This window comes from Martes martes (assembly GCF_963455335.1).
Source record: "Martes martes genome assembly, chromosome: 1".
In the NCBI taxonomy this organism is placed as follows: Eukaryota; Metazoa; Chordata; class Mammalia; order Carnivora; family Mustelidae; genus Martes; species Martes martes.
Window position 1 is genome coordinate 100797038 of NC_137888.1, and position 25197 is coordinate 100822234.

The 25197-nt window shown below is 38.4% G+C and overlaps 1 protein-coding gene across 2 annotated transcripts in view; it reads left to right on the forward strand.

The window, feature by feature from the left end:
- The window catches only part of KCNMB2 (potassium calcium-activated channel subfamily M regulatory beta subunit 2), a 235909-nt gene extending 212705 nt beyond the window's left edge, over positions 1 to 23204 (forward strand). Inside the window, exons 3-5 of one of the 2 annotated variants that reach the window (XM_080825158.1) lie at positions 5359 to 5529; positions 7933 to 8128; positions 13714 to 14129. In XM_080825158.1, coding sequence (XP_080681284.1) covers positions 5359 to 5529; positions 7933 to 8128; positions 13714 to 13896 — 550 coding nt within the window. In that variant the 3' untranslated portion in view covers positions 13897 to 14129. Of the gene's footprint in view, positions 1 to 5358; positions 5530 to 7932; positions 8129 to 13713; positions 14130 to 21898 lie in introns of those variants that run through there. The other variant, XM_080825157.1, reaches the window with a different exon arrangement.
- The last annotated feature ends 1993 nt before the right edge of the window (positions 23205 to 25197 follow it).

The following is a 25197-nucleotide window of genomic DNA, read 5'->3' on the forward strand; positions in this document are numbered from 1 at the left end:
ACAATACCCATAAAAAGGTATTCATATTCATTTACTATACTTAAGACAATACTTCTTAAAATAAGTCTTTGCTAAGTGTGTAAGTGTAATAAAGTAGGCAAACTATTCATTTAGCAAAGTGATCCTTCAGCAAATTGGCTCTCGGTGAATTAGCTATTTAGTAACTGATCCTTTGGCAAATGGCACCAGAACATTGACTTGCTTTCCCTTTTCTACTCTCAAATTAGTTGCATTGGTTTCTCACCCAGCCCCCTCAGGATGTCTCAGTCATTTTGTATCCCCAGAACTCAGTACCATGTGTTTCATCTTATGAGGACTTCAAAATATTGAAAAATAAACAAATGAATTAATAAATAACATTTACCCTGCCTTAACTGAATATTTTTTTCCCCAGCAGGCTGACGACCAGGGAAATCTTGAATTAATAACCTTTACCCTGCCTTAACCTGAGTATTTTTTTGCCAGCAGGTTAATGACCAGGGGAACCTGAATTTAAATAGGGAAGACTAAGGAGAAAAATCTTACACACTTTATTCTTTATAGTCATGTTTGTTATCACATAATCTTATAAATAATTTGTTTATGAACTATAGGCTGAGTCCTAATATAAAACTTTAAGAAGTTACCCAAGGGATGCCTGGGTGGCTCAGTGGGTTAAGCCTCTGCTTTCAGCTCAGGTCATGGTCTCAGGGTCCTAGGATCAAGCCCTGCACCCAGTTCTTTGCTCAGCAGGGAGCCTGCTTCCCCCCTCTCTCTGCCTGCCTCTCTGCCTACTTGTGATCTCTGTCTGTCAAATAAATGAATAAACCTTTAAAAAAAAAAGAAGAAGAAGAAGTTATTCAAATATGGAGTTCAAAATAAAATTATATTGTGCCAACTATTGCTTGGGATAAAAAGCTTTATTGGACAATTGAAAATCATTTTCTATGCAAGATATTTTGTTATACTTGGATTTGCCTTGTAAATTTATTATCAGAACTTTGTTTTACTTGGATTTGGCTTATATGTTTATTAATAACTCCCATTCACCAAAAAGATGTGGACAGAATGTTCCCTGTACATGTAGTAAAGACGGCACATACCTACTATTTGTTGCTGTAACCATCTATAAATGTTGACTTATATCCACCATATTGATTCATAGTTCACCATGAAGCCAAGACTGCCTCAACAGAGCTCAAACATATTGCTTTTCTGGAACATACCAAGGCTAGATCTGCATCAAACTTATAAATCCAAATTCATGCTCTATACCTACTATTGGACATCCCTCTTATTCAAAACTGAATTCATAGCCATATCCCAAACTTTTCCTCCTGAGACCTCTACTTCATTGAACCATTCTGGCCTTCATTCCCTTATGTTCCTCCCTACTTCCTCTCAGGTAGATTTATAGAGAATAAATGCAAATAACCAAGGGAGATGAAATATAAGCTCTGTCAGCAGTGGCACAGTAACTCCCAAAGTTACAAGTACAAGTACAAGTACAAGTACAAGTACAAGCTTTCCTAGTATAAAGCCTGAAATATAGCACTGAAGACAGCTTGGCATGAAAGGGCTCAGCTAACTACTTAGTCTCAGGCTGTGAACACCGCCTTCCCCAACTGGGGCTTACTACCTGAAGAAAGGAAGGCCAAGGCATACCCGGCCTGAACAAAGACAAGCCCAAAAGGATTTTTTAAAAATTGTGCCATACATGAACAATGATATTCAAACTCACCCAAAAGATAGACCTGGCCCCTTGACTGTCAGGTTCTGGCCCATTTCACCAATCAAATTGGTCACTCCTCCACCTGAGCTCAGGACACTATGCTTGTGAGGGAGAGAAGATATAAAGGCACCAAAGGCCTCTCCCTTCTCAGCCAGAGTAGAAAATGTCCCCTCTTGGAAACCCTGAAAGAGTAAGGATGTAAGAATCCCGATTTTAACACTTTCTACCATTTCTGAAGTGATCCAAGCCAAGTGCTTGGGCATAAAGCTAAACTACATCCCTCTGACTTCCTCATTATCCTCTACATTCTATCAATCACCAAACCCTAAAGTTTTATCTCCACGTATTTCTCCATACATCCCTTTTTCTCCATCTATCCTACCTCAATCCTACATCCAGGCCTCATCATCCTCTGTCAGCACTACAGTAAAAATTTCCTAGTTCTTTCTGATCTGTCTTGTTCCATTTCTCATCTAATCTCCACACTGCAGCCAGAGTGATCATTCTGAAACTCAGTTCTGATTATGTCACTGACAGCTTTCCTTTAACTACAGGATAAAGGCCAAGCTCTTTAGAATGACTTACAAACCCCTTCATGACCTACCACCTTCCCAAACTCATCTGCCCCATTTCCCTGGTGCCATACTCATTCCAGTAATATGAAAATTTTGTAGTTTCTGACAGCCACCATACAGTTGCAAATCTTCATCCCTTCATCCATGTGATTCCTTCTGTGAAATACCCTTGAGTCCCCGTCTCATTTGGTTAACTCTGATTTAATCTTGAAGATTCTGGTTAAGGCATTACCTCCAGGAAGCTTTCCCTAACCTTAATGCCTTATTGCTTCCTGTCCGGCTCTCTCAGGCTACAGGAAAATTCACTCCTCTTTGTACTCACTCTGTGAATTGCTCCATCATTAAATTCACTACCTTATGTTGATACTTATTTTCATGTGTGTCTTGGGCAAGGACCCAGTAATTAAAGGCTATCAGCCCTCAAGGTAAGTTTGTGGACTTAAACTGAGCTCTTTGTTCTCCCATATCATTCATTCCTTAATTTATCGATGAATTCAATAATAATTTATTGATGAATTTCATGGGTACGGCCCACCCCACTCATCCACTTTCTTTTTGCTGAGTAGTATCCTGATTTCCTAGATACCTTTTGTCCTGTGTGAAAACCAATCATTCTCCTTCTTCTCTACAAATTTCAGAGCATATGAAGAACATTTGTTAACCATTTTCAAATTGTGATTTTTTAATTGCTCATTTGAATCTTTTTTATATGCTTCTTGTCCTGGTGACATAACTGACTGATTACACTGCATCTTTCATGAGTATGGACTGACATAAGTGATGTGTAGTGACAGCCTAATCCTCTGGAACTGTGAGGCTGCTGCTTTCCTTTGCTGGCTTCCATCTGCAGGAAATGCAAATCTCAGAGGCAGCCATCACAGTTAAATACATTTTGATAAATAATAGCCTAGAAACATCACATTACAACAGCTCTTTGAAGTCACTCAGAGACTGAGCCCATCTCTTCCTGCCTACCACTGGCTTTAGCAGCTAATGGGCACAGATTTTTTTTAGTTCAAGTTAATAAGGAGTCAAGTTTAAAAGGGTTTGGTATAAATCTTACATTTTCCAAAGGAAATCTCAAGAAACAAATAGAAAAACTTAGAGGGTGGGTGGTGGCCAGTCTATGGAAGTCAAAAGCAGAGCAGAGCAGCTAGTCTGGAGGAATTGGGCTTGGCAGCTGGAGAATAATGGGAGATATGGGCTGTCAGGACTTCTGGCACTGAGGATAATGAGCAGCAGGCAGTGAGAAGAGGGAGGAGTTATGAAGAACACAACCACAGAAAGATGGCTTCTATTTCGCGGTGATTCTCCTGCTCCAATTGGTCTACTCTTCAAGGAAACAGTAGATTTGTATACACTACCTCATGAAGAGAACTTTAAATAATAATAAGCTAATTGGTTAATTTTACACTCTAATAATTAGGTTAATAAATACCTTAAAGCCTTTTGGAAATCTATTAAGTCATACATGTTCTCACACTTCTACAGAGAATCAAAGTATCTAACAACCAGCCCAAGATGAACTAGCCGACAAGAATGGCATGCAAACCATAAGCGTCAGGAAGGCCATTTCGGAGCACAAAGCTAAATAGAAGCCCTGAATAGACACACAATTGTACAAATAACAGGCATCTCTTCCTTCCCCTGAAACTTCCACTCTGGATTTTACTCTGGTTTCTTTTCCAAGCATAAAGAATGACTAGTGATAAAAATTTAAAGGAAAATCTGAAGTTATTCTTTGTGTATATTGGCTTCTTGCCTAAAGCTTAAAAAAGGGTGTAAGAGATTCTTCCTCCATGTTCACCTTTCTAATTGTCTTCCTCTCTATTCCCAGACCCTAAATAAGGTCATCAACTCCCCTACTCCTGGACCCCTGTAATCCAAAGCTCCCTTCTCAAAAGAGAAACTAAAGTAGTCTGAGCTGCCTCTCCCCTGGTCATCTGTTTTAACAAAACCCACACCTCTCACTTATCTCTCCAAGCATCCAGTACCCCAGCAACTTCTTTTCTGTCTTCTCCAGATCTTGTTTCATATCCAGTCTTTCACTCCTAAGTTTTCTACACTATTCATTTTTCTGCCATTCTGTTGTTTAGAAATTCTTTGGAAGACTGTAGCAATTTTAGGATATTTTGATGTTCCTATCACAGAGCTGTAGCCCCCCACCCCATTTTCCAATGGCAGCACTTGTTAAATGCTTCATGTCAGTCATTCCCCTGGATAATTTACTTAGGTCTCAGTTAATCATTATAATGCAGTTAAACATTATTCCCACTTTGCAGGAAACTGGGAATCAGAAAGACAGGAGTTTGCATTGGTCACACAGGTAGTAAGTGGGGAAATTGGGTTTCAAAATCAGGAGCCAGTTTGGTCCAATCTCATGTTTTTTCTTATCCTATGTTTCTGCTCCAAAAAAAAAAAAAAAAAAAACCCTAATAAATCTATCCAAAGTTATGGAGTCTGGCCCTGAATGACATTTTTCAGAAATCAATCAAGTGTTTATACCTATTAAAAAAAAGACTGGGTTACCACTCCGCATTTTCACAATGCTTATAAATCTCAAGTCAACAGTGCCCTAAGCAACCCTAAGCTTGAGAAAAATGTTAACCAAAATAACTTCTGTCTATTACTATGAAGGGAAATAAGGTATTAAGTTGATAGATTTCTGATGTCTACTGTCATTTATTTGAATTAATGCTCCATTAGGTATTCAGAGAGTATAAAAAGATCAATGATGACCAGCTGGAGGTTAAATGGCAAATCTAAAGCAGTATTTTAAGAGTCGAAGGGAGTGCTTTCTTTAGATTTAAGAGAGGGAAAAGTATTTCCAATTAGACATGGGCCCCACGTAAAGAAGGGTGACTTGTTTCTGCTCAAGGTTGTTGCGTACACATGTGTGTTGGGAGGCAACTGTCAGTCACATGCTGGGATCTGATTGCATTCAGGTAGGTTTGGAGGGCTCCTCTAGGCCCCTCTGCCCTTAGGAAGGCATGAGCAGAGATTTACCCACTCTTTAGGGGTGTGCTGATTAACCGTGAACTTCATGTAAGACTGTATTATTTTCAACCTCAGAAATATTTACCAAAAAATCAGGGACCACGACCTCCTGGACAAAAGGAAAACTGTCACAGCACTGAAAGCAGGAGAGGACCGGGCCATTCTCCTGGGACTGGCCATGATGGTCTGCTCCATCATGATGTACTTTCTGCTGGGAATCACACTCCTGCGCTCATACATGCAGAGGTAATACCTTTGGGTGGTTGGGACACGGTCATTGGTCTTCTCCTTCTCCTTCCTCTCCCATAGCTTATCAGCCCTAAGCTCCTCTTCCTCACCTTCTTTCCCAATAAGTACGTTGTACAGTGCCTGGCACATAATATTTTTAATAATGTTATCAAATAATAACGATAAAAATAGTTCTGTGTATAGGCTGCCTACTATATGCAGGGACTTTCCATGCATGACTTGCTTAATGCTCATGAATACTTTATAATGGAAGTTTGATATGAATATACTCATTATAAAAATGGCCAAACTGAGGCTCAAGATGGTAATAATTTGCTTGATATCACACAAAATAGCATATGGCATAGATAAGATTCAAACCCACATCCCACTCATTCCAGAGTCCCTATTCATGCCTCTTCATACCTTTGTTCTCCACCATTTTTCCTTATCTAGCCCATACCCCTCTTCATCACCCCACACATTGGTGGTTCTTAACTACAAATTTACATTTTCTGGGAAACTTTAAAAAAAAACGATGCCCAGAACCCTCCACAATCACCCCAGAAGGTCAGATTTAATGGCCTGTAGTGGGACCCAGTTACTAGCACCTTTCGAAGTTCCCCCTCCCCCCACCATCCCGTGATCCTAAAGTGCTGTCAAGCCTGAGAAAGACTGCCATCCATCAACTTTTAACAATAACAAGTTTGAACTCTTTTCATTTTAATACTTGCTCTAGGTTTACTGAATAGATAGGGAGGCAATTAAATACTGAAAGAGAAAGTGTATTTCCCCCTGAGTAAGCTGCATGATAAATCCCCCACAGCCTCTCTAGCTAACTGTTGTCCATAAATTGGACACTTTGAGCACAGGGGAGCCTGGCATTGCTGTAACTAATGGGGAAAGTCTCACAGTAGTTCAGCTTAAAGAAACGAGGCCCTTTCAAATGAAAATTTGAGATTTCGATCTGAAAGAGAAACCATTTTGTGGCATTCATTTCTCCACCTAAATTAATACTTTCATTTTAGAAGCAAAATCTAGCAGAAATACAGTAATTTGCTAAAATTAAGGCATCATCTTTCCCATTTGTGGCTGCTCCGCTCTGTGTCTCTGATGCCTTCAGCTGTGCTCCTTCTCAATGAAAGCGCTGATGCCTCAGGCCTGAGTGTTCACTGATTCCAAAACCACTTTCAGATCTTCACATCTGCTAAGAACCATCTAAGACTTTTTCCCCTTTGTATAAGCAAAATCTGACCATCCATGCCCTAGGAAAACACAATTTGCCACACCAGCAGGGGTAAGGGCTAGGATCCTGCCACTGGCATGAAGTTGGACATGAAAAGGGAAGTCAATACATGTCCAGCAAAAGGAAGGGGTATTAATCTGCAAAGAAAATGTGTTGTTTTCTGATTATTATGGTAATCAGTTTATACCCAGAAGTAAAACTTTGATTGCTAATGTGTCACTTCTTAATCACAAATATTATCTTTGATCATAAAATTATAAGCATTTTGGAATGCAAAACTAACCAATGAGCAGCTGGAGGTTTGTTTTTTTCTTTTTTTAATCTTTCTAATAGATGTTCCCAGGGCACTGACGTGAACCCATTATCTCCACAAAAGGGCCTCCTTGCCACTGTGTGCAAGGGGAGGCAACACAGTACCATGGAATGAGCTTGGGCCTTAGAGACATACAGGAGTAGGTAGAATCACCATTTCCATCACTTACTAGCTGTGTGCCTTTACATGTTTCCTGATTTCTCTGACCCTCATGCTTTTAAAAAAAAATTTATACCCAACTTACAAAGTTTTGGAAATGTATATAAAGCACCAATTAGGGTAAAGACGGATGCCACAAGTGATTGCTTTTGGTACAATAAAAGGATGGAGTTGTATTTTCTCCCTTATTAGAAAGACTATGAAGAAATATATCACAGTCCTTCTGTCTATCAAGTTAGAAGTCAAGCCCCTCCCCCCCCCCACCATCTTCCCTCCCCTTCTCCCTTACACCTTCACTGCCTACAAACTGGGCAGACATTGCAAGTGAGGCCTGGCGTGTGGCAGGAAGCTGCTTACAAGGTAGAACTCAGGGTGATTATAGGCTGTGATACAAAAGATGCCTTATGCTACCAGCAAATGTGAGAAAGAAGTAAAAACCTAACTCAAAGCAAGCATTGGACATTAAAGTATGTCTGACAGGAGTCACTGGAAAAGTTTTCACGTGCCAGGCAAAGTTTATCCATGTTTATATTATAGTTTGCCTAAAGCTGTTCTATCTAAGGTATAAATGCTAACAAATAGATTGTATGATAGATTTGGAAAAGATTCTTCAGGTTAAGGAACCAACAGATGATCCCCTCTGATAGACACCTTCCTGGTTCTTAGTATCTGGGTCTGTGTTTCCTCTCCCCTCTTTCTGCAGCGTGTGGACCGAAGAGTCTCAATGCACCTTGGTGAATGCGTCCATCACAGAAACCTTTAATTGCTCCTTCAGCTGTGGTCCGGACTGCTGGAAACTCTCTCAGTACCCCTGCCTCCAGGTGTATGTTAACCTGACTTCTTCTGGTGAAAAGCTCCTTCTCTACCACACCGAAGAGACCATGAAAATCAATCAGAAGGTAGGGTGTGGCATAAGCACACTGCATTTCGGTCACCCCCACAGAGCACCCAAGCTCAGCCCATCTCCCTCTGAAGTTCCCCTGTGTCAGCATGTCAAAGGAAAATACCATTAGGAAGCAGGCCCTGCTTCACCCATTCACACAACTATTTGACTCTTGCCTGGGAGACATTTATCTCCTGTGCATGTTGCAAACAAATCATTCCCTCATTTTGTGGTAGTGCAGATTTATCCTTTACTTTCATCTAGAAGAGTAAACACCCTATCATTCATACACAAATAGACTGAGTCTTTCAAAGCAAATGTGCAGCTTAGCCCAAGTCATACAAGCCAAAAACAAACAAACAACCAAACAAAAAAAACAAATATTCATCGTATACCTGAGAGCACCAGAGTAAAATATATTTTCCTTTCCCATAGTCACTGTCACTTAGTTCTGTGGCCTTGGGGATGTAACTTAATCTCTCTGAACTTCAGCTTCCTTTTCTCCTAACATCTTTGCAAGGTCATTCTGAGGATCAGGGCTGTGTATGCATGTAAGTTGTGGAGCAGACCACAGTGCCTGGCACAGGGGAGCCCTTCAGTCCATGGTCATAGTGTGTGTGTGTCTGTGTTTCTTTCTTTATATAAGTTATATTCATAAAGGCTGAATTTTCCAGCACCGACATATTCAAATCCACTGGGTAGATGCTCAGCTAATGTGTATTGTATGAAAGCTGTACATAACACTTGCATTTATAAGGTCTGGGATCACCAGTAAGTGCCAACAGAACCTACCTGCCATTATCAGTTTTAAGTTAAATATATTGAGCTTTTGGTTCATGGTAGCAATTTAGATATGCCAGGAGAACCTGATGCTACTCTCCAGTAGGACAACTGACTCTCATTACTAAGATACAACCCTCACGAATGCCCCTCTTTCTTGGAAAAATGAATTTTCACCACAATTATCACACCTAAATGATACATATTGTATGTGTTGAAAGAAATGCGGTGCTTTGGAAATTAGATGATAGAGCATAAGATTTGCTTTGGCATATATTGACACAAAATAAGAAAATCCACCTTGCCTTTTGGTCACAATAACTTAGAAGAATCCTTGAAGGTATCTCTGAGGACTGAATGTAATGAATATTTCAGAGACTGTCATTTGAAAATGTCTGCTCTGATTTCCTTTCGTTTGTGACAGCCACAAATAATACCAATCCTAACCCTGTTCTGCAAATATATAAAGCTTAGCTCTCCCACAAGTGTTTGTTTTTCAAGATCTTCCCTCAAGTCAGATCTTTAAATCAAAGCTGACCTGTAATGGTGAATGCCTATAAAACTCTCAGATCTCCTTGGAACTGAAAATTGACCAAAGTTGAAGAGGCATCCAAAAGTAGAACAAATTTCCATTTCCTTATTTTGACATTTTATTACACAGCCCTGTGAATGCATTATTTAGGCTATAAACAGGGAGTGAACCTACCACAGAAAGGCTCAGTTAAAAATTTAGGACCAGTATCTGTTTGCTGTCAGCACGATACTAGGTCATTGCTGGTTTATTTGCCCCCTGACCTTGTTTTTAACTGTGAATTATAACACACATACAGAAACATGCAAGAAAGGAAAGAGGGTGCAGTGCAAGCATTTATTACAGAGATCACATTGAGGGTAGAGAAATAAAACATTTCCTGCACCACAAAAATACCCCTCATGCCCCTAAAATAACTATAGGCTTTGTATCCTGCCAAATATAACAACTATCCTGACAATACAGCAATTACTTTTTTTTTTGTATTTTTCTTTGCAGTGTTTTCACCTAAGTATATATCCTTAAACATTATTTAATTTTGTCTGGTTTTTAAACATTATGTAAATGGAATTATACAGAGTATTTCCCTTCGTGTCTGGCTTCTTTCACATAACAGGGTTGTTAGAGCCATTCCACTTGGTGGTAGCTCTTCATTTTCATTATTGTATCTTATCCCATTGAATGAATGTGCCAGTTTATTTATTCATGCTACTTTTGGTGGACATTTTGAATCATGTATAGTTTGGGGCTACTGCAAATAATTCTGCCATGAATACTCTTGTACAAAGGCTCTTAGAACACAAGCACACACACTTCCTGTTGGGTAAAACCTGGGAATGAAATCTCTAGGATCACAGGGTACACCTATCTGAAAGTTTAGTAGATAACACCAAATGTTTCTCCAAACTCCCACCAACCCTGAAGATATGAGGGTTTTTATTGTTTCAGATCCTTACCAACACTTGGTAACATCTGTAATTTTAATTTTAGCTAATGTAGTGATATTTCCTTGGGATTCTGATGACTAATGTTGCCAACTGCCTTTTCATTTATGTATTGGCCATCTGGATATCCTTTTTTATTTAAGATTTTATTTATTTATTTGACAGAGGGAGAAATCACAAGTAGGCAGAACAGTAGGCAGAGAGAGGGGGAAGCAGGCTCCCTGCTGAGCAGAGAGCCCGATGTGGGGCTGGATCCCAGAACCCTGAGATCATGACTTGAGCCAAAGGTAGAGGCTTAATTCACTGAGCCACCCAGGTGCCCCTGGATATCCTCTTTCATACAATCTCTGTTCCATTCCCTTGTTCATTTTTCTATCAGATTGTTTCTTCTTCATGTTCATTGTAGGAATTTTTATATCTAGATATGAAATTCTGTTGGTTATTTGTGTTGCAAATATCTTCTCTCATTCTATGGCCTTTTCACTCCCTTAATGATGTCTTCGAAAGAAAGAACTTTCTAATTTCAATATAATCAAATTTTGTCACTCTGTTTTTGCTGTTGTGGAGGTGGTGGTGGTTGTTTTGATGTTTGGGTTTTGGGGAGGGTTTTTATTGTTGGTTTTTTAGGGGGGGTTATCTTTTTGTTTGTTTCGTTGGTTGGTTGGTTTGGTTTGTTTTTCTGGTATTTTGTTGTCCTGTTTAAAAGGTCTTTACTTGTCCTGAGTTCACAAAGTCACTCTCCTAAATTATCTTCTAGAAACATTATTATTTCTCCTTCCACATTTAGAATACTATCTCTTCACATTTAGAGTACATTTAGAGTGGAATTGATTTTTACACAGGAGTCTGGCTTCTGGGTTTCTCTTTTTTTCTCATGTGGACAGCCATTTGCCCAAGTCCACTTATGAAAAGACAATACTTTCCTCTGTGGATTATTTTTATAATCCCATCCATCCTCCTTTTTTTCTTGGAAGTTATCGGTTGCATCACTATTCTTGTAGAGTTTAGCCTAGATATTACGACTTGCAATCTTGACTACTTAAGGACATTAAAACAATTTCACTCCTACTTATTATCTTTCCAACTTACATATTATTTCCATTTTATTCTATAGATCCACTAAGTTTATGCAGACATTATCACTTGAAGAATACATTGACTGGACATAAAATTCTAACTTGGCTGGCATTTTGTTCCCGCACCTCAGAAATATTCCATTGTTCTCTGGTGAGCATTATTACTATTTAAAAATTAGCTCTCAGGGGATGCCTGGATGGCTCAGTCAGTTAAGCTGCTGCATCCAGCTCAGGTCACGACCCCAGGGTCCTGGAATTGAGTTCCGTATCTGGCTCCTTGCTCAGCAGGGAGCCTGCTTCTGTCTCACCTCTGCCTGCCACTCTGTCTGCTTGTGAGCTCTCTATCTCTCTGATAGATAGATAGATAGATAGATAGATAGATAGATAGATAAACGAAATCTTTTAAAAAAATAGATAGATAAATGAAATCTTTAAAAAAAATAAAAATTGGCTCTCAGTCTAATTGCTGCTTCTTTGAAGGTAATCTTGGTGTATTTTAAAGTTGAGTTGATTTGGTTTTCCACAGTTTAACTGTTATATGGCAGAGTATGCCTTTACTTATTTGTCTGCTTAGCGTTCCCTGGGCTTCCTTCACTGTTTCTTGATGCTCTTCATCAATTTTGGAAAGTTCTCAGTCAATATTTCATCAAATATGTCTCTGCCCCAATTCACTTCAGTTTCTCCTTTTTGCACTCCAACTGGCCATATTCTAAGCTTTCTTTTTGTATCTCCTGTGTACTTACTTTCTCTCTTTTTAATCTCTCTGTGCTTCATTCTGCATTCTGACCTATCTTCTAATTTGTAATTCATTCCTCAGCTCTGACAAATCTACTGTTAAACCCACCCATTGCATTCTTAATTTCTCCTATTATATTTTCATTTTGAGAATATCCATTGGAGTCTGTTCTGCATTTCTGGTTTTCTGAAATATCCTCATTTTTATCTTTTAAGTCCTTCAACATAAAAAAATAGAATTATAGTTATTTTAAAGTTTATCTTGAGGACTTCAATATCCAGAGCGGCTATGTGCCTATGCTATTTGGTTTTCTTCTCCTGTTTTTTTCATGTCTTGTAATATCTGATAATTTTTCATCAGGTATCATATTTGCAAAATCATTTATAAGAATAATTTTAAGCCTAGGGTGACATAATCATGTCATCTTTTCCAAAACATATTTCCATTTGCTTCTGCCAGGTTCCTGGGTGTAGAGGCCATACATGATCACCTCATTCCGACTTCATAAATGAGATATACAAGTCTGAACTCAAGTCCCTTTGAGGATATGTCTACTTCAGGTTGCCATTTTTCCTAGGATGCAGTCCTTAGGGTCCCAACACAAAGTGAATGGAAGGTCATCAGACCCCCTACCTGATAGGCCTTCAGTGATGGGTCCTGCACCCAGCTCTGCAAGGTTGTCCAAAATGCCATTCAGTATTCTAGACTCACAGCCCCCTTCTAGAATCAGCATATACTCTCAAGGAAAAGGTAACACCAAAAGTGGCTCATATTCCTGGCCCGAAGCTCTTCACACCTAGATAGTTGTCCTCTGCCTTTAAGCAAAAATATATGTAATTAGTCAATCAGAGAAAGACAATTATCATATGGTTTCACTCATATGCAGAACATAAGAAACAGGGCCGAGGGTCCTAGGGGAAGAGAGGAAAAACTGAATGTGAAGCCATCAGAGAGGGAGAAAAACCATGAGAGACTCTATAGGAAGCAAACTGAGGGTTGCCAGAGGGGAGGTGGGTAGGAGGATGGGGTATTGGGTGATGGCCATTAAGGAGGGCACATGATGCAATGAGCATTGGGTGTTATACACAACTGATGGATTGTTGAACGCTACATCTAAAACTAGTGATAGCTATAAGCTGACTAATTGAATTTAAATTTAAAAAAAGAAAAAGAAAAAAGAAATATATATATTGAAAATTCAGTTACCTCTATATCTGAAGGTTATTAAACCACAATTTTCATGCAATATGAGGAATATTTAGAATATTCCTGGGGAAAACATAAAAACAATCTCTATGCGGATCTTTCTTTCCTGTTATCCTCTCCCTAGCTCACTAAAAATAATAGTCTTCCCCAGAGTTACCAAGAAATGGGCAGAATTTTACTGACACACATAAGGCATTACTGACCCTGTTTGATCTGAGAAAACAGGAGGCAAAGAATATCAGTCAAGCTGTATGTATCTTTGTAGAAAATAGCCAAAAGAATTTTATTTTTAAACTTTCACACTCTCTCGTATACTTTCTTTTTTAGCCTTTAAACCCAGTGCCCGGCTTCTTGTCAACATTACAGTTGGAGCTGCTTAAGCTGATAAGCTGGCATGTTCTTGTAGAGCAATTGGCTGACTGTTCCAGGAAGCTGCAAGTGGGCTCCAGGGCCCCTGCCTCTCAGGGCCATAAGGTCATCAGAGGAATCATGAACAGTGGCTATTATTAATTCACTATGGTTGTGAAATTCTTCAATGCTGATCTCCTTTTTGGAGTTTAAAACCTATTCTGCCTACCATGGATTCTCTAAACATGACTATCCAGTATGGAGGGGAGGGGGTTGGGGGGATGGGTGAGCCTGGTGGTGGGTATTAAGGAGGGCACATATTGCATGGAGCACTGGGTGTGGTGCATAAACAATGAATCTTGGAACATGAAAAAATAAAATTTAACTAATTGTTTAAAAAAAGAGAATGGAGTTTCTAAAACAAGAAACTATATCCTTTCAAGGGATTCTGAACCCAATTACAGTGTGTGGGGGGCAGGAGGAGGGGGTGTTTCTCACACCATCAAGCAATTCTCCAAAACCAGCTGGGTGTCCTACAATTCTACTCAAATCTGATGCTATCCACCCAAAGATAGCATTAGATTGTATAAATTAAGAGTTCTGTCCCACAAGACTACCCCCACCTGAGTTCAGAGGCCAGTCACAAGCCCTGCTTATCAGAGCTTCCAACAACCCCCTCCTTAAGCTCTATTAATTTGCTAGAGTAGCTCACAAACTCAGAGACATGTTTTGATTATTAGAGTCCCAGCTTATTTTAAAATGACAGAACTCAGCCAGATGGAAAAGCCATATAGGGCTAAGTAAAAGGAAGGGCACAGAGCCCTCTTCAAGCATGCCACTCTCCCCAAATCTCCCTGCATTCACTAACCTGGAAGCTCTCCTAACCCTGTCCTTTGGGGGTTTATGGAGGTTACCATATATAGGCATGATTGATTAAACCATTACCCATTGGCAATTGATTCAGTCTCCAGCCCTTCTAACAGGAGGTCAGGGATTAAGACTGAAAGTTCTAACCCTCTAATCACATGGGTGGTTCTCCTGGCAGCCAGCCCCATCCTTAAATGTGGTCCCAAGTAACCTTATTCACCTAACAAAAGACATCTTTATAGCTCTTATCTCTTAGGAAATTTCAAGGTTTTTAGGTGCTCCGTTCCAGAAATAGGCACAAAGAACAAATATCACATCCATTCTTTGGTATGTGGGATAGTACCATATTATATTATATTTTATTGATAATTGTCATGGGGAAGATAGCTATTTTTGGAAGAGAATAAGTTCTATAAATCTGCCAATTATTTGCAGCTTCAAACTCAACCACCATTCCTTTCATCACCCATTCTGAAGCCTACTGGGTTGCCTAAATGCAGAAAATATACATATCTAGACCAGGGTTTCTCAACCTCAGCATTACCAGTATTTTGGGTGGGATAATTCTTTGTTCTATGAGGGTGGGTTCTGCCCTGTACAATGTAGGATATCTAGCAGCATTCCTGGCCTCTACCCACTAAATGTCTAGCATCGTCCTCCCTTCAACTGTGACAACTAGAAATGTCTCCAGACAGTGGCCAGTGGCAGAACCACTACTCTAGATTTTACTCAGCTTCGAGTTTGGACTCTGTGAGATTCCCAAATCCTGCAAATCTTGGAAGCACTTAATTCCTCTGCATTGCATTGATAGGGTAAGGGTAAAAGGTAAGAAATGAAAGAGAAGTTGAAAATCTAGATAAGAAATAAAAGGATCAAACATTTATCAAGTGTCTGCTATATACGGTGTCCCCAGAACTCTGGTAAGAACTTTGTAAAAATCATCTCATTTGATCCTGACTAAAGCCACACTCCTAAAATTATAGCCAAATTTCATCAAGAGTTTACAGCCTGCCAGGCATTGTATTAAATGTTTTACATGAACTTACTTATTTAATTACAGCAGCAACCCCACATACTAGGTATCATTATCATTTCCACTTTTTGCAATAATGTAACTAAGCTCAGAAAATGAAACAATTTTCCCAAAGTCACACATTCACTAACTAATTAGGTCTGAATAAAAATCTAAGTCTCTTCACCTCATCCTGCTATCTCTTAAAGAGAAAAAACATTAGAGCGTCTCTTACGAGGATGAAAAATCTAATTCTATGAAATATTTATCCTCAGATGGCATATTTTAGTGAACAGGTGAGAATCCATCCCATTCCATCATATCCCAATAGCTGCTTAGGATCACAAGGCCATTGTACATGGAACAGAATTATCTGTGATCCATAAGGAAGTCAGGGTTGTGTATTCACCATGAGTTTACACAGAATAGATATTAAACAGAAGTGTACCCTCAAAGAGGGGGGTGGGGGGAAAACATGCCTGGAAATGTGCCATATGAAATCCCCATAATTACCACTCTAAGTTGAAGGGTATCTGTTAGACATTTGCTGAAACTACCTATGGACCAGAGATGCAGAAATACTTTTATGATTGACAAAGTTTAGTCATTGCTCACCAAAACTAAATTCTGGGACAGCCCACGGCACCTTTGTGTAGAAGTGAAAGGAAGAGTGTGCCCCAAAGAAGTTTGCTAAACATCAAGAAGAAAGCATGGAGAAGAAATCTGCTTCTTTGCCATTGCTGAGAAAGAGTGCCACGGCAAAGGGCAATGTCAGACAAGTTATGTGACTTACTCGAGGCCTAATTTGATACATCATGACCCAGAAGGGGGTGGCCTCTGTGGTTTTAGCCATCTGGGTATTGACGGATCTCAAGGCTCCAGATGGCTTGCATTTGGAGCTTGCATTTAGTAAGTAGATTTCCTAGGTCCTTTAACTTCTTCTCTACTCCAAATCAAGCAGAAATATTGTAACAAAGGTGAAAGCTCTGAGAAACGCAGGGAAAAAAATAAAAAAAAACCATGTCTCGGGAGTTACCTGTGTCTTATACTGAAAGAAAAGTTAGTGCATAGCAGAGTGTAACTTGTTTTCCTTTCCACTCCTAGACATTTCAAAAGGTGCCACTTGCCAAAGTCAAGTAGACACTAGAAGTTCAAACTAACAAATCTAAACCAAATTTTGTGGGATTCACTTTTTTAGAAGTTATGATGAGGAAAAAGAAGCCTCAAAAGGGAAAGAAAGAGACATCTGAATTTGCACTCTCACCTCTTCTGTTACCCAAAAAACTGGAAAGTTCAAAATGCACATGTGGACCAGAGTAACCCAAGGCTTCCAGCTGCTGATCTCTACACTCTCTGAACATGGGAATCCCATCTTCTTCTCCACCTCAGAGCACAGACCTTGACACATCACACACCAGACAGGCTTACCAAACATGTGCACAATACTCATTGTCTGAAGATGCTAGAAAGAGTTCCATCTGACTTTAGAACAAGAATATCTCTGTTCCACATGAGCGATATTTTTGTTTTTATCTCATGGTCATGATGGGCTTAGGATCCCAAGGCTACTAACAAGTGCTGAGAGCAAATTTGTGGCCCACCTCTGCAAAGGGTATATCTTTACTCAAAGCCTTTTGAGCTTCACTCCTGGTCCCATTGTATCACCCCATCCTTGTTTTGTAATACCTTCCTGTTTCTTTCTAGTGATCTGTCTTGTATTGTTTCTGTTTTTGATAGCTGTGTCTAGTGTGCTGCTTGGCACATTAGAGACACTCAACATTGATTGGATTTCATTAAATTTCTAAACCTTCTCTGAATATAAAACCCTTCTCTTTTTATAAAAGAACAAATGAAGAACAAATTCTTCCCTTGAGATGATGCTGAGAATTAATAGCTCCTTTCCTACCATCATTAAAAAAAGAGGCTGACCCGTGAGGTTATTCAGCCAAACCATCCCCATTCCCCTGCCTCCACTTCTCCCCACATCTTTTATTTTCAGGGTGAAGGCCTGTCACTATTTGCTTCACACATGCCTAGCAAAGCATGTCCAAGCAAAGCCCAACAGGTAGTTTCTCAAAACTTTGTTCATCATTTGAATAAAAATGACTCTATTTATGTGTAAGATTCTGGAAGTCAGGCTAAGAAAAGTTTCAGTCACTTTTTCAAAGAATTGTAGAAAAGATGCTATTGCTGCACTGTCATTGCCATGGAAGGGGAACAAGAAAAGTTGCTACAAGCTGGGTTTCTTCAGCTGGGAGAGGAAAGGTCGTACCCATGGGCCAGCTCTATGGTTTTCAATACGAAGGAGAATTTAAGGGATTTGGGAGAGCAATAAGGTTTCTTAACAAAACTCCAGATTAAGAAAAGAGATGTGGTGCTCGCTTCGGCAGCACATATACTTAAAAAAAAAAAAAGAGAGAGAGAGATGTGAAACTAAATCTTCCATTGAATGGCTGCCTCAGAGGTTTGCAAGGTTTCTATTTCATATGTTAAAGCACTAAGAGAAGAATGACCCGAAGTCATGGTAAAATATGTACATATCATATATACATATATATAATATATATATAATACTATATATTTATACTTCATACATAAAACATACTTTGATTAGTACTTAAGTGTCTTGTGTATATAAAATCAGTACTCATATGTTCCTTTATGTTATCTATCATGCAGAATCTAAAAGTTAAATCTTTTTTATTCCATACCTCCCACTAAAAAAATACGATTTAAAATGCTGGGATTTTTATCTTTTCAGTCTACATTACATTTTCCAAGTAAGCATCGATAGTAAAGTTTCCATTTGTTGAAATGCATTCTATGTATTCTAAATCAATCACAAAATCATCCACCAAGCATGTGATAAAATCATGGTATCATTAAATCTTCACCCCAAATTCATACCAGCTTCAAGAACATAAACATAGCTGTAGTTGGAACCATAGAAAAAGAAACCTACAATCCTAGTGTAGGATTCAGCCAAATGTCAAATCTCCTGGGACACAAAAGCTAGGAACATAAGAGTCATCAAACAGGACTGCCACTGTGAACACCACATAAGAAATAATTTTGCCCTACTTAGAGGTTTCAGAGTTTAGTATATAGCACTTGGTTAAGGCTTTAGAAAATCATATGGACAATGTGATACTCCAATAATAGATATGTAAATGAAAATTTATTGAGGTTTTATGCATATTCGTCATTTAATCTTCACACAAACCCTGCCAGGAAGGTTCTGTTAACCTCTTATATAGTTAAAGAAGTTGACTCTGAGCAGCCAAGTAAATTGCCTATAGAAACACAGTAACCAAAGCTACAGAACACAACTTGGGCTTATTATACTACCTCATGCATTCATAATAACAAAAGAAGGACCCACCAATAATAAAAGTAAATGAATGACATATGGTAGAGTCAGTCCGATAATGTACGGAATGTGCTTTATCTGGCCATTCCACATTTGAGACTCCGAAGGCTTGAAACTTTAATAAGCAGTACTAAACCTGCATAGCAACCTTGCTAGACAGTCTCAAAAGTTCTTTACATCTCATTTTACTTGGAAGAATCTTACATAATGACAGAATTATTGTCACTTGACTGGTAAACTTTCTTTAAAAAAAAAATGTAAAAGCCACATCAATTCACAAGAGCATAAGAAAAGAAAAAACTCCATTTTTAATGGAATTCCACTTTTATTGAGATAATTTCAATAACTTAGTACTATTAGCCACGAAACTACTACTATAAACTGTTTTGGCGCAAAAATATACAGAAGACTGATGCATTTGTAATCTAAATTTGTTCTGTCTCAATTCAACCACAAATGGCTTGTCTGTGATTTTTGTAATAATTTGCTTCAGAAAACATTTTTTAAAACTATAAAGACATGAAGCAGGTTTGAAGGAAAAAAATAATCAAGGTATATATCTCCATCCTGCCTTACAGCCTTTTGATCCAAAGACATCCAACTGGTAGAAGATTTGTTTCATGGAGTCATAGGCTAATTTTATACTAGGTTGTAACTCACTGAGAAATTCTGCTTTTTTTGGAGATAATTTCAGACCTTTAATGTTGTGCTAGTACCAGCTCTCTTCTGTACTTGTATTTATGAGTATACTCACATTTATTCTTAGCTGATTAAATTTGAAGGTGTCAACCAGCCCTGCTATGAGCACATTATTTTAAGCATGCTCAATCCCCATTCTTAACTAAGTAAGAATCTTCCTGCTGTTTAGAGTCAAAGAATCCAATTATTACAGCACTATAAACAAAGCTAGGTGCCTGCATGCCCACTAATACAGTCAGAGAAAAGAGTAATCCAAACATACTCCATTAGCAGAACTCATTCCATTTCTTTTATATTTTCTACCCATGAAATCTACAGGTCTCCAGGATCCTACCCCTACAGCTTCCATCAATGTACCTCAAAGTTCAACAATAGCCCACCTCATTTGTGTCTCCACATACAGTTCTGGGAGTTGTGTACTGCACAACCTTTGGGGTACCAGTCACATGGTAAAAGTCATAGATATGCCAAAAAAATGTAAAAATCTTGCCATTTGCAATGACATGGATGGAACTAAAGGGTATTATGCTGAGCGAAATAAGTCTATCAGAGAAAGAAAATTATCACATGATCTCTCTGATATGAGGAATTTGAGAGGCAGGGTGGGGGGTCATGGAGGGTAGGGAGGGAAAAAATAAAACAAGATGGGATTGGGAGGGAGACAAACCATAAGTAATTCTTTTAAAAAAAATTTTTTTTAATTTATTTATTTGTTAGAGAGAGAGTGAGCGAGCACAGGCAGACAGAGTGGTAGGCAGAGGCAGAGGGAGAAGCAGGCTCCCCGCTGAGCAAGGAGCCCGATATGGGACTCGATCCCAGGACGCTGGGATCATGACCTGAGCCGAAGGCAGCCGCTTAACCAACTGAGCCACCCAGGCGTCCCAAACCATAAGTAATTCTTAATCTCACAAAACAAACTGAGGGTTGCTGGGGGGTGAGGGGGAGGGAAAGAGTGGCTGGGTTATGGACATTGGGGAGGGTATGTGCTTTGGTGAGTGCTATGAAATGTGTAAGCCTAATGACTCATAGACCTGTACCCCTGGGGCAAACAATACATTATATGTAAATAAATAAATAGTCATAGATGAGAATATTTGTAAGCATGATTTATAAATTGGTAACAGCAGTAAGAAATGTGGGTTTTTTTCATAATAATTTTTTAAAAAATCAGTTTTGTCACTGCCCATTTATAGATCAAGGAAAAAGGATCACAGAGATTTCATCTCCTTAAAGACTGCATTTTAAATTAGGGAAAAAATGTATTCAAAAGTATATGCAATAAATAATAAAAACTCAAAGTTCTTTCATTTCATTTGTATCTAGAAAAGAGAGGGCAGGGGAGGGGGAAAGGACAGGAAGAGGGAGCAGAGGTGAAAATATAAAGTGAGGTGAGGAATCGGGGCAAGGCAGGGAAGGAAAAGAGATAAAAAGAAAGAAATTCAAGGACCTAAGTACGTAGGAAGAAAGGAGAGTCATCTAGAAGAGATATAATGAGAAAGATAAGAGAGGTGAAAAGATCAAAGGAAGGATAGTGTAAATTTTCAAATGAGTGATGGTTGAAGAGTAAACTCATTTGGTTCTGTTTCATCTTTCCTTGGTTTATGGAAAAAGTGACTTTGTCACGCTAACTGGGCACAGCCAATACATCACAGCTCTTTAACTATTCAATATCTCTACAATTTCCAGGATTCTTTTTCAGCAACTCACCACAGGTTATAGCTGTTTCCTTGACTAGAGTAGCAATGTGACCAAGTGGACTTGGTTGAATAAATTAAGCCAAGCCAAAAAGAGAAGAATAAACTGCTTTCCCTGAGAGACCTGGTAGTTTCTGATATTACATGGACTACTATGGATAGACAAGACAAAAAGATTGACACTCTGATTCCATGTTAAAGTATGTTCAATAAGGAATAATTAAAACTCACCTTGCTTAGCTATGGTCAAAAGAATCCACTGGAGTCATCAAATTCTAACCAACAATTAAACTATATATGGGAGAACTATTTAGGTACATATGGGTCAGACACCTACAAACATTGTTTTTTTTACTGTGTGAGGTCTTAGGGTTTCTGGAGACACTGGTCTGAATATGAAAAGAATAAACATCATGGTTATTTTACAGATCATTAAGTTGACCTCAATATCCCATCTTTTCCTAGTACCAGATATACACAGAGAAAGTATCTTCTGGTAACAGTTTATCTCATTTTCCACAGTGCTCCTATATACCTAAGTGTGGAAAAAATTTTGAAGAATCCATGTCCCTGGTGAATGTCGTCATGGAAAACTTCAGGAAGTATCAACAATTCTCCTGCTATTCTGACCCAGAAGGAAACCAGAAGAGTGTCATCCTAACCAAACTCTACAGTTCCAATGTGCTGTTCCATTCACTGTTCTGGCCAACATGTATGATGGCTGGGGGCGTGGTAATCGTTGCCATGGTGAAACTCACACAGTACCTCTCCCTGCTCTGTGAGAGGATCCAACGGATCAATAGATAAAAGCAAAATGGATGAGATCATTTTCTTTAAAGCTCAAATACTGTTTTCTTTCATTCTTCACCAAAGAACCTTAAGTTTGTAATGTGCAGTCTGTTATGAGTTCCTTAATATATTCTTATACGTAGAGCAATAATGCAAAAGTTGTTCTATATGCAAACATGGTGTCTTTATTATTCGGGAGAAGAAATAACTGTTTTGTGTTGGTTAGTTGTTTTCATAATCTTCTTTTGATGCTGGAACTAGTACTTCCTTCTCTCGTTCTGCCAAAATAGGGCTCAGTTATTCATTTGCCAAGCTTTGTGGAGGAATGTAGACGATATCAACATGATAAAGTTTGTGTTCTCAATCGTCAGATTTCATGAAGACATTTCTGCAATATTTTTCATCATTCATTGTTTACTAAAGCTGCAGCCAAAAATATTTTTTCTTTTCTGACTCAAAACTGAGCCATGTAGCAAGTGAAGGGACCAGATTTCCTAACTAAAGGATGTTAAGCATTTTCCTTATATTTCTACCATATCACTGTAAAGAAGGGGGGAAATCCAGACAGTTATTTCTCTTTTATTATTTTTTATTCATACCTTTAGAATTTTTAACTGATTTCCAAAAATAAGGTTTTCATTAACCAATTCTATAATCTCTTCCTGTGGTTTAAATAGAAAATGAACAGAGCCCTTTTCCATTTAAGACCCTGCTACTGTGTGAGGAAATAACACTTAACAAAGAGTTTCATTACCTGTGAATTGACTGAATGTTGAGTAAATGTACCATTGCCACCCAGGAAAGTCTATGTCACTAAGATATTTATGTGAAAATCTTTTTTTTATTTCAGTTGAACTGTTAGATGGTAAAACGAAGATCATAATTGCTGGTCAAGACCAGTGGCCTGATTTCAATGCGTTAATCTATTGTGGCAAATTAACATATTGGAATGTTACTCTTTGGGAACTTATGTTTAAGTTAATAAGTGTGTAGTCTCTCTTTCTGACAAGTGTTCCCCATTGGGATTTTAAAACTGTGTGCACAGAATTATTTGTCTCCTCTACATGTTTTATTTTTCTATTTATAATTCTCTTTTTTGTTGCTAGATTTTATACAGAGTAGATCTTTTTCCTAACACACACTTAAAATGAATAACAGATCTAAAGGAAGACTTTGTTCATATTTCCCTTTACTTATTGTGTTGGAGGTGGTGGATGTGGATGCAGAATGAGGGACTGGTTTTAAACAAAAACATTCCACCTTTTATTTAATATCAATATCAAAAGGAGAAGACAAACATCTATCTTTCTCATTTATATTTAAGTACCCTTTTATAACATAGTATCAAGGCTTTCTAGGTATTGGGAAATTTTACAAAACATATTTGTGGAGTACATGGTGAAACTAATCCAATGAAGTGGAAAATTTCCTGCAATATTGTAATTCATAGTTTGACTTCCCATAAGCACATAAATCTTAGGGTATAATTGGAACTTCAAATGTTTTATTAAAATTTTAAAAAACAAAATCCATTACATCAGCATGATTTGAATACTTCTTACAGTCTAAGCTGACAAGCCCATGGTATTCCAAAATCTTATGAGTCACTACCTTTAAAGGTATTTAAAGAAATTATGAAGAAAGTTACTTTAATACCCAAACACACACAACTTTCAAACAATATTTCTAATATTGTTTGAAAATATGATGGAAAACTTGATTCCTACTCTACTTTAAAAACACAATTCTGAAGATGTGATTTCAGAATGTGACTATGGAGGTGAAAATCTGTCATTTTTAATGTTCCTTGAGCCTCCCTGCAAGTAATCTGAAGATAAGGTTTTTTTCGTACTTATAATTAAAAATTCCCAACTGATGTTTCAGATAAGATTTAAGAACTCTCAAAATAATGACACCAAAAAAAAGCATTAACTAGTGCCTTTCTGAATTCCAATAAAGCAAGAGCCCCTTTAAGTAATTTAAATGACACACAATTAAATGCTCATTATTAAAAGAGAATAAAGTGGGTTAATAATAATGTTTTAAATACATTGCACATGTTAACTAATTTAATCTTTATTTTAACCCTATTGGAGGGAGCACTATTATCTTCCCATTCTATGGGAAGAGAATGTTGAAGCCTAGAGATGTTAGGTAACTTCCCTAAGGTTACCCAGAAACCAAGATGGCAGAGAGCTGAGAAAATACCCATCTTGTAGCTGTTCCATTATAGTAACCATTTCCATGACTTTGGGGTATTTTAAAGAACACTGAGGAATGATAAGTTTTAGAAATGATTATAGGGGTGAAGAGTAAAGAAGAAAGACCACTGAACTAGAACTCAAAGATGTCATTCAAGACATGGTGACTAGGTAACTTCAGCCTTCTCGATTAGTCTCTTGACTTCTTTGACTATAAGATTAGATTGTGAGGCCAGTTGACCACTGACTTCCCCTTGAACGTTAACATTTCATCATGGGTATGTGAAAGGAGGAATGGATACCATTCACCAACCTGCACAGCACAGGTCTGATCCTCAAATAAAATCTACTAGTATCAGTCCGTGGATTAAAAAGCACTCTCCCGGGGCGCCTGGGTGGCTCAGTGGGTTAAGCCTCTGCTTTCGGCTCAGGTCATGATCTCAGGGTCCTGGGATCGAGCCCCATGTCGGGCTCTCTGCTCAGTGGAGAGCCTCCTTCCCCCTCCCTCTCTGCTTACTTGTGATCTTTCTCTGTCAAATGAATGAATAAAATCTTAAAAAAATAAAAAAATAAAAAATAAAAAGCACTCTCCCTGCTAATGTTCCCCATAAGCCACATGCCCCCCCTTTAGGGCCCAAAGCTTTATTTACACCTGCCTGAAGCAGAGCTCGGAGCCTTCATATTAAGCAACAAAGATGATATCCCTCACAGAGTATCTGTGCTTCCAAGTCACTTTCATTATCCAATTAGCATATCCCATCTAAAACTTTATTGATTCCAAATTCCCTGAGTTACAATTATATTAAAATGCAGAAAATGGTAAATACACCA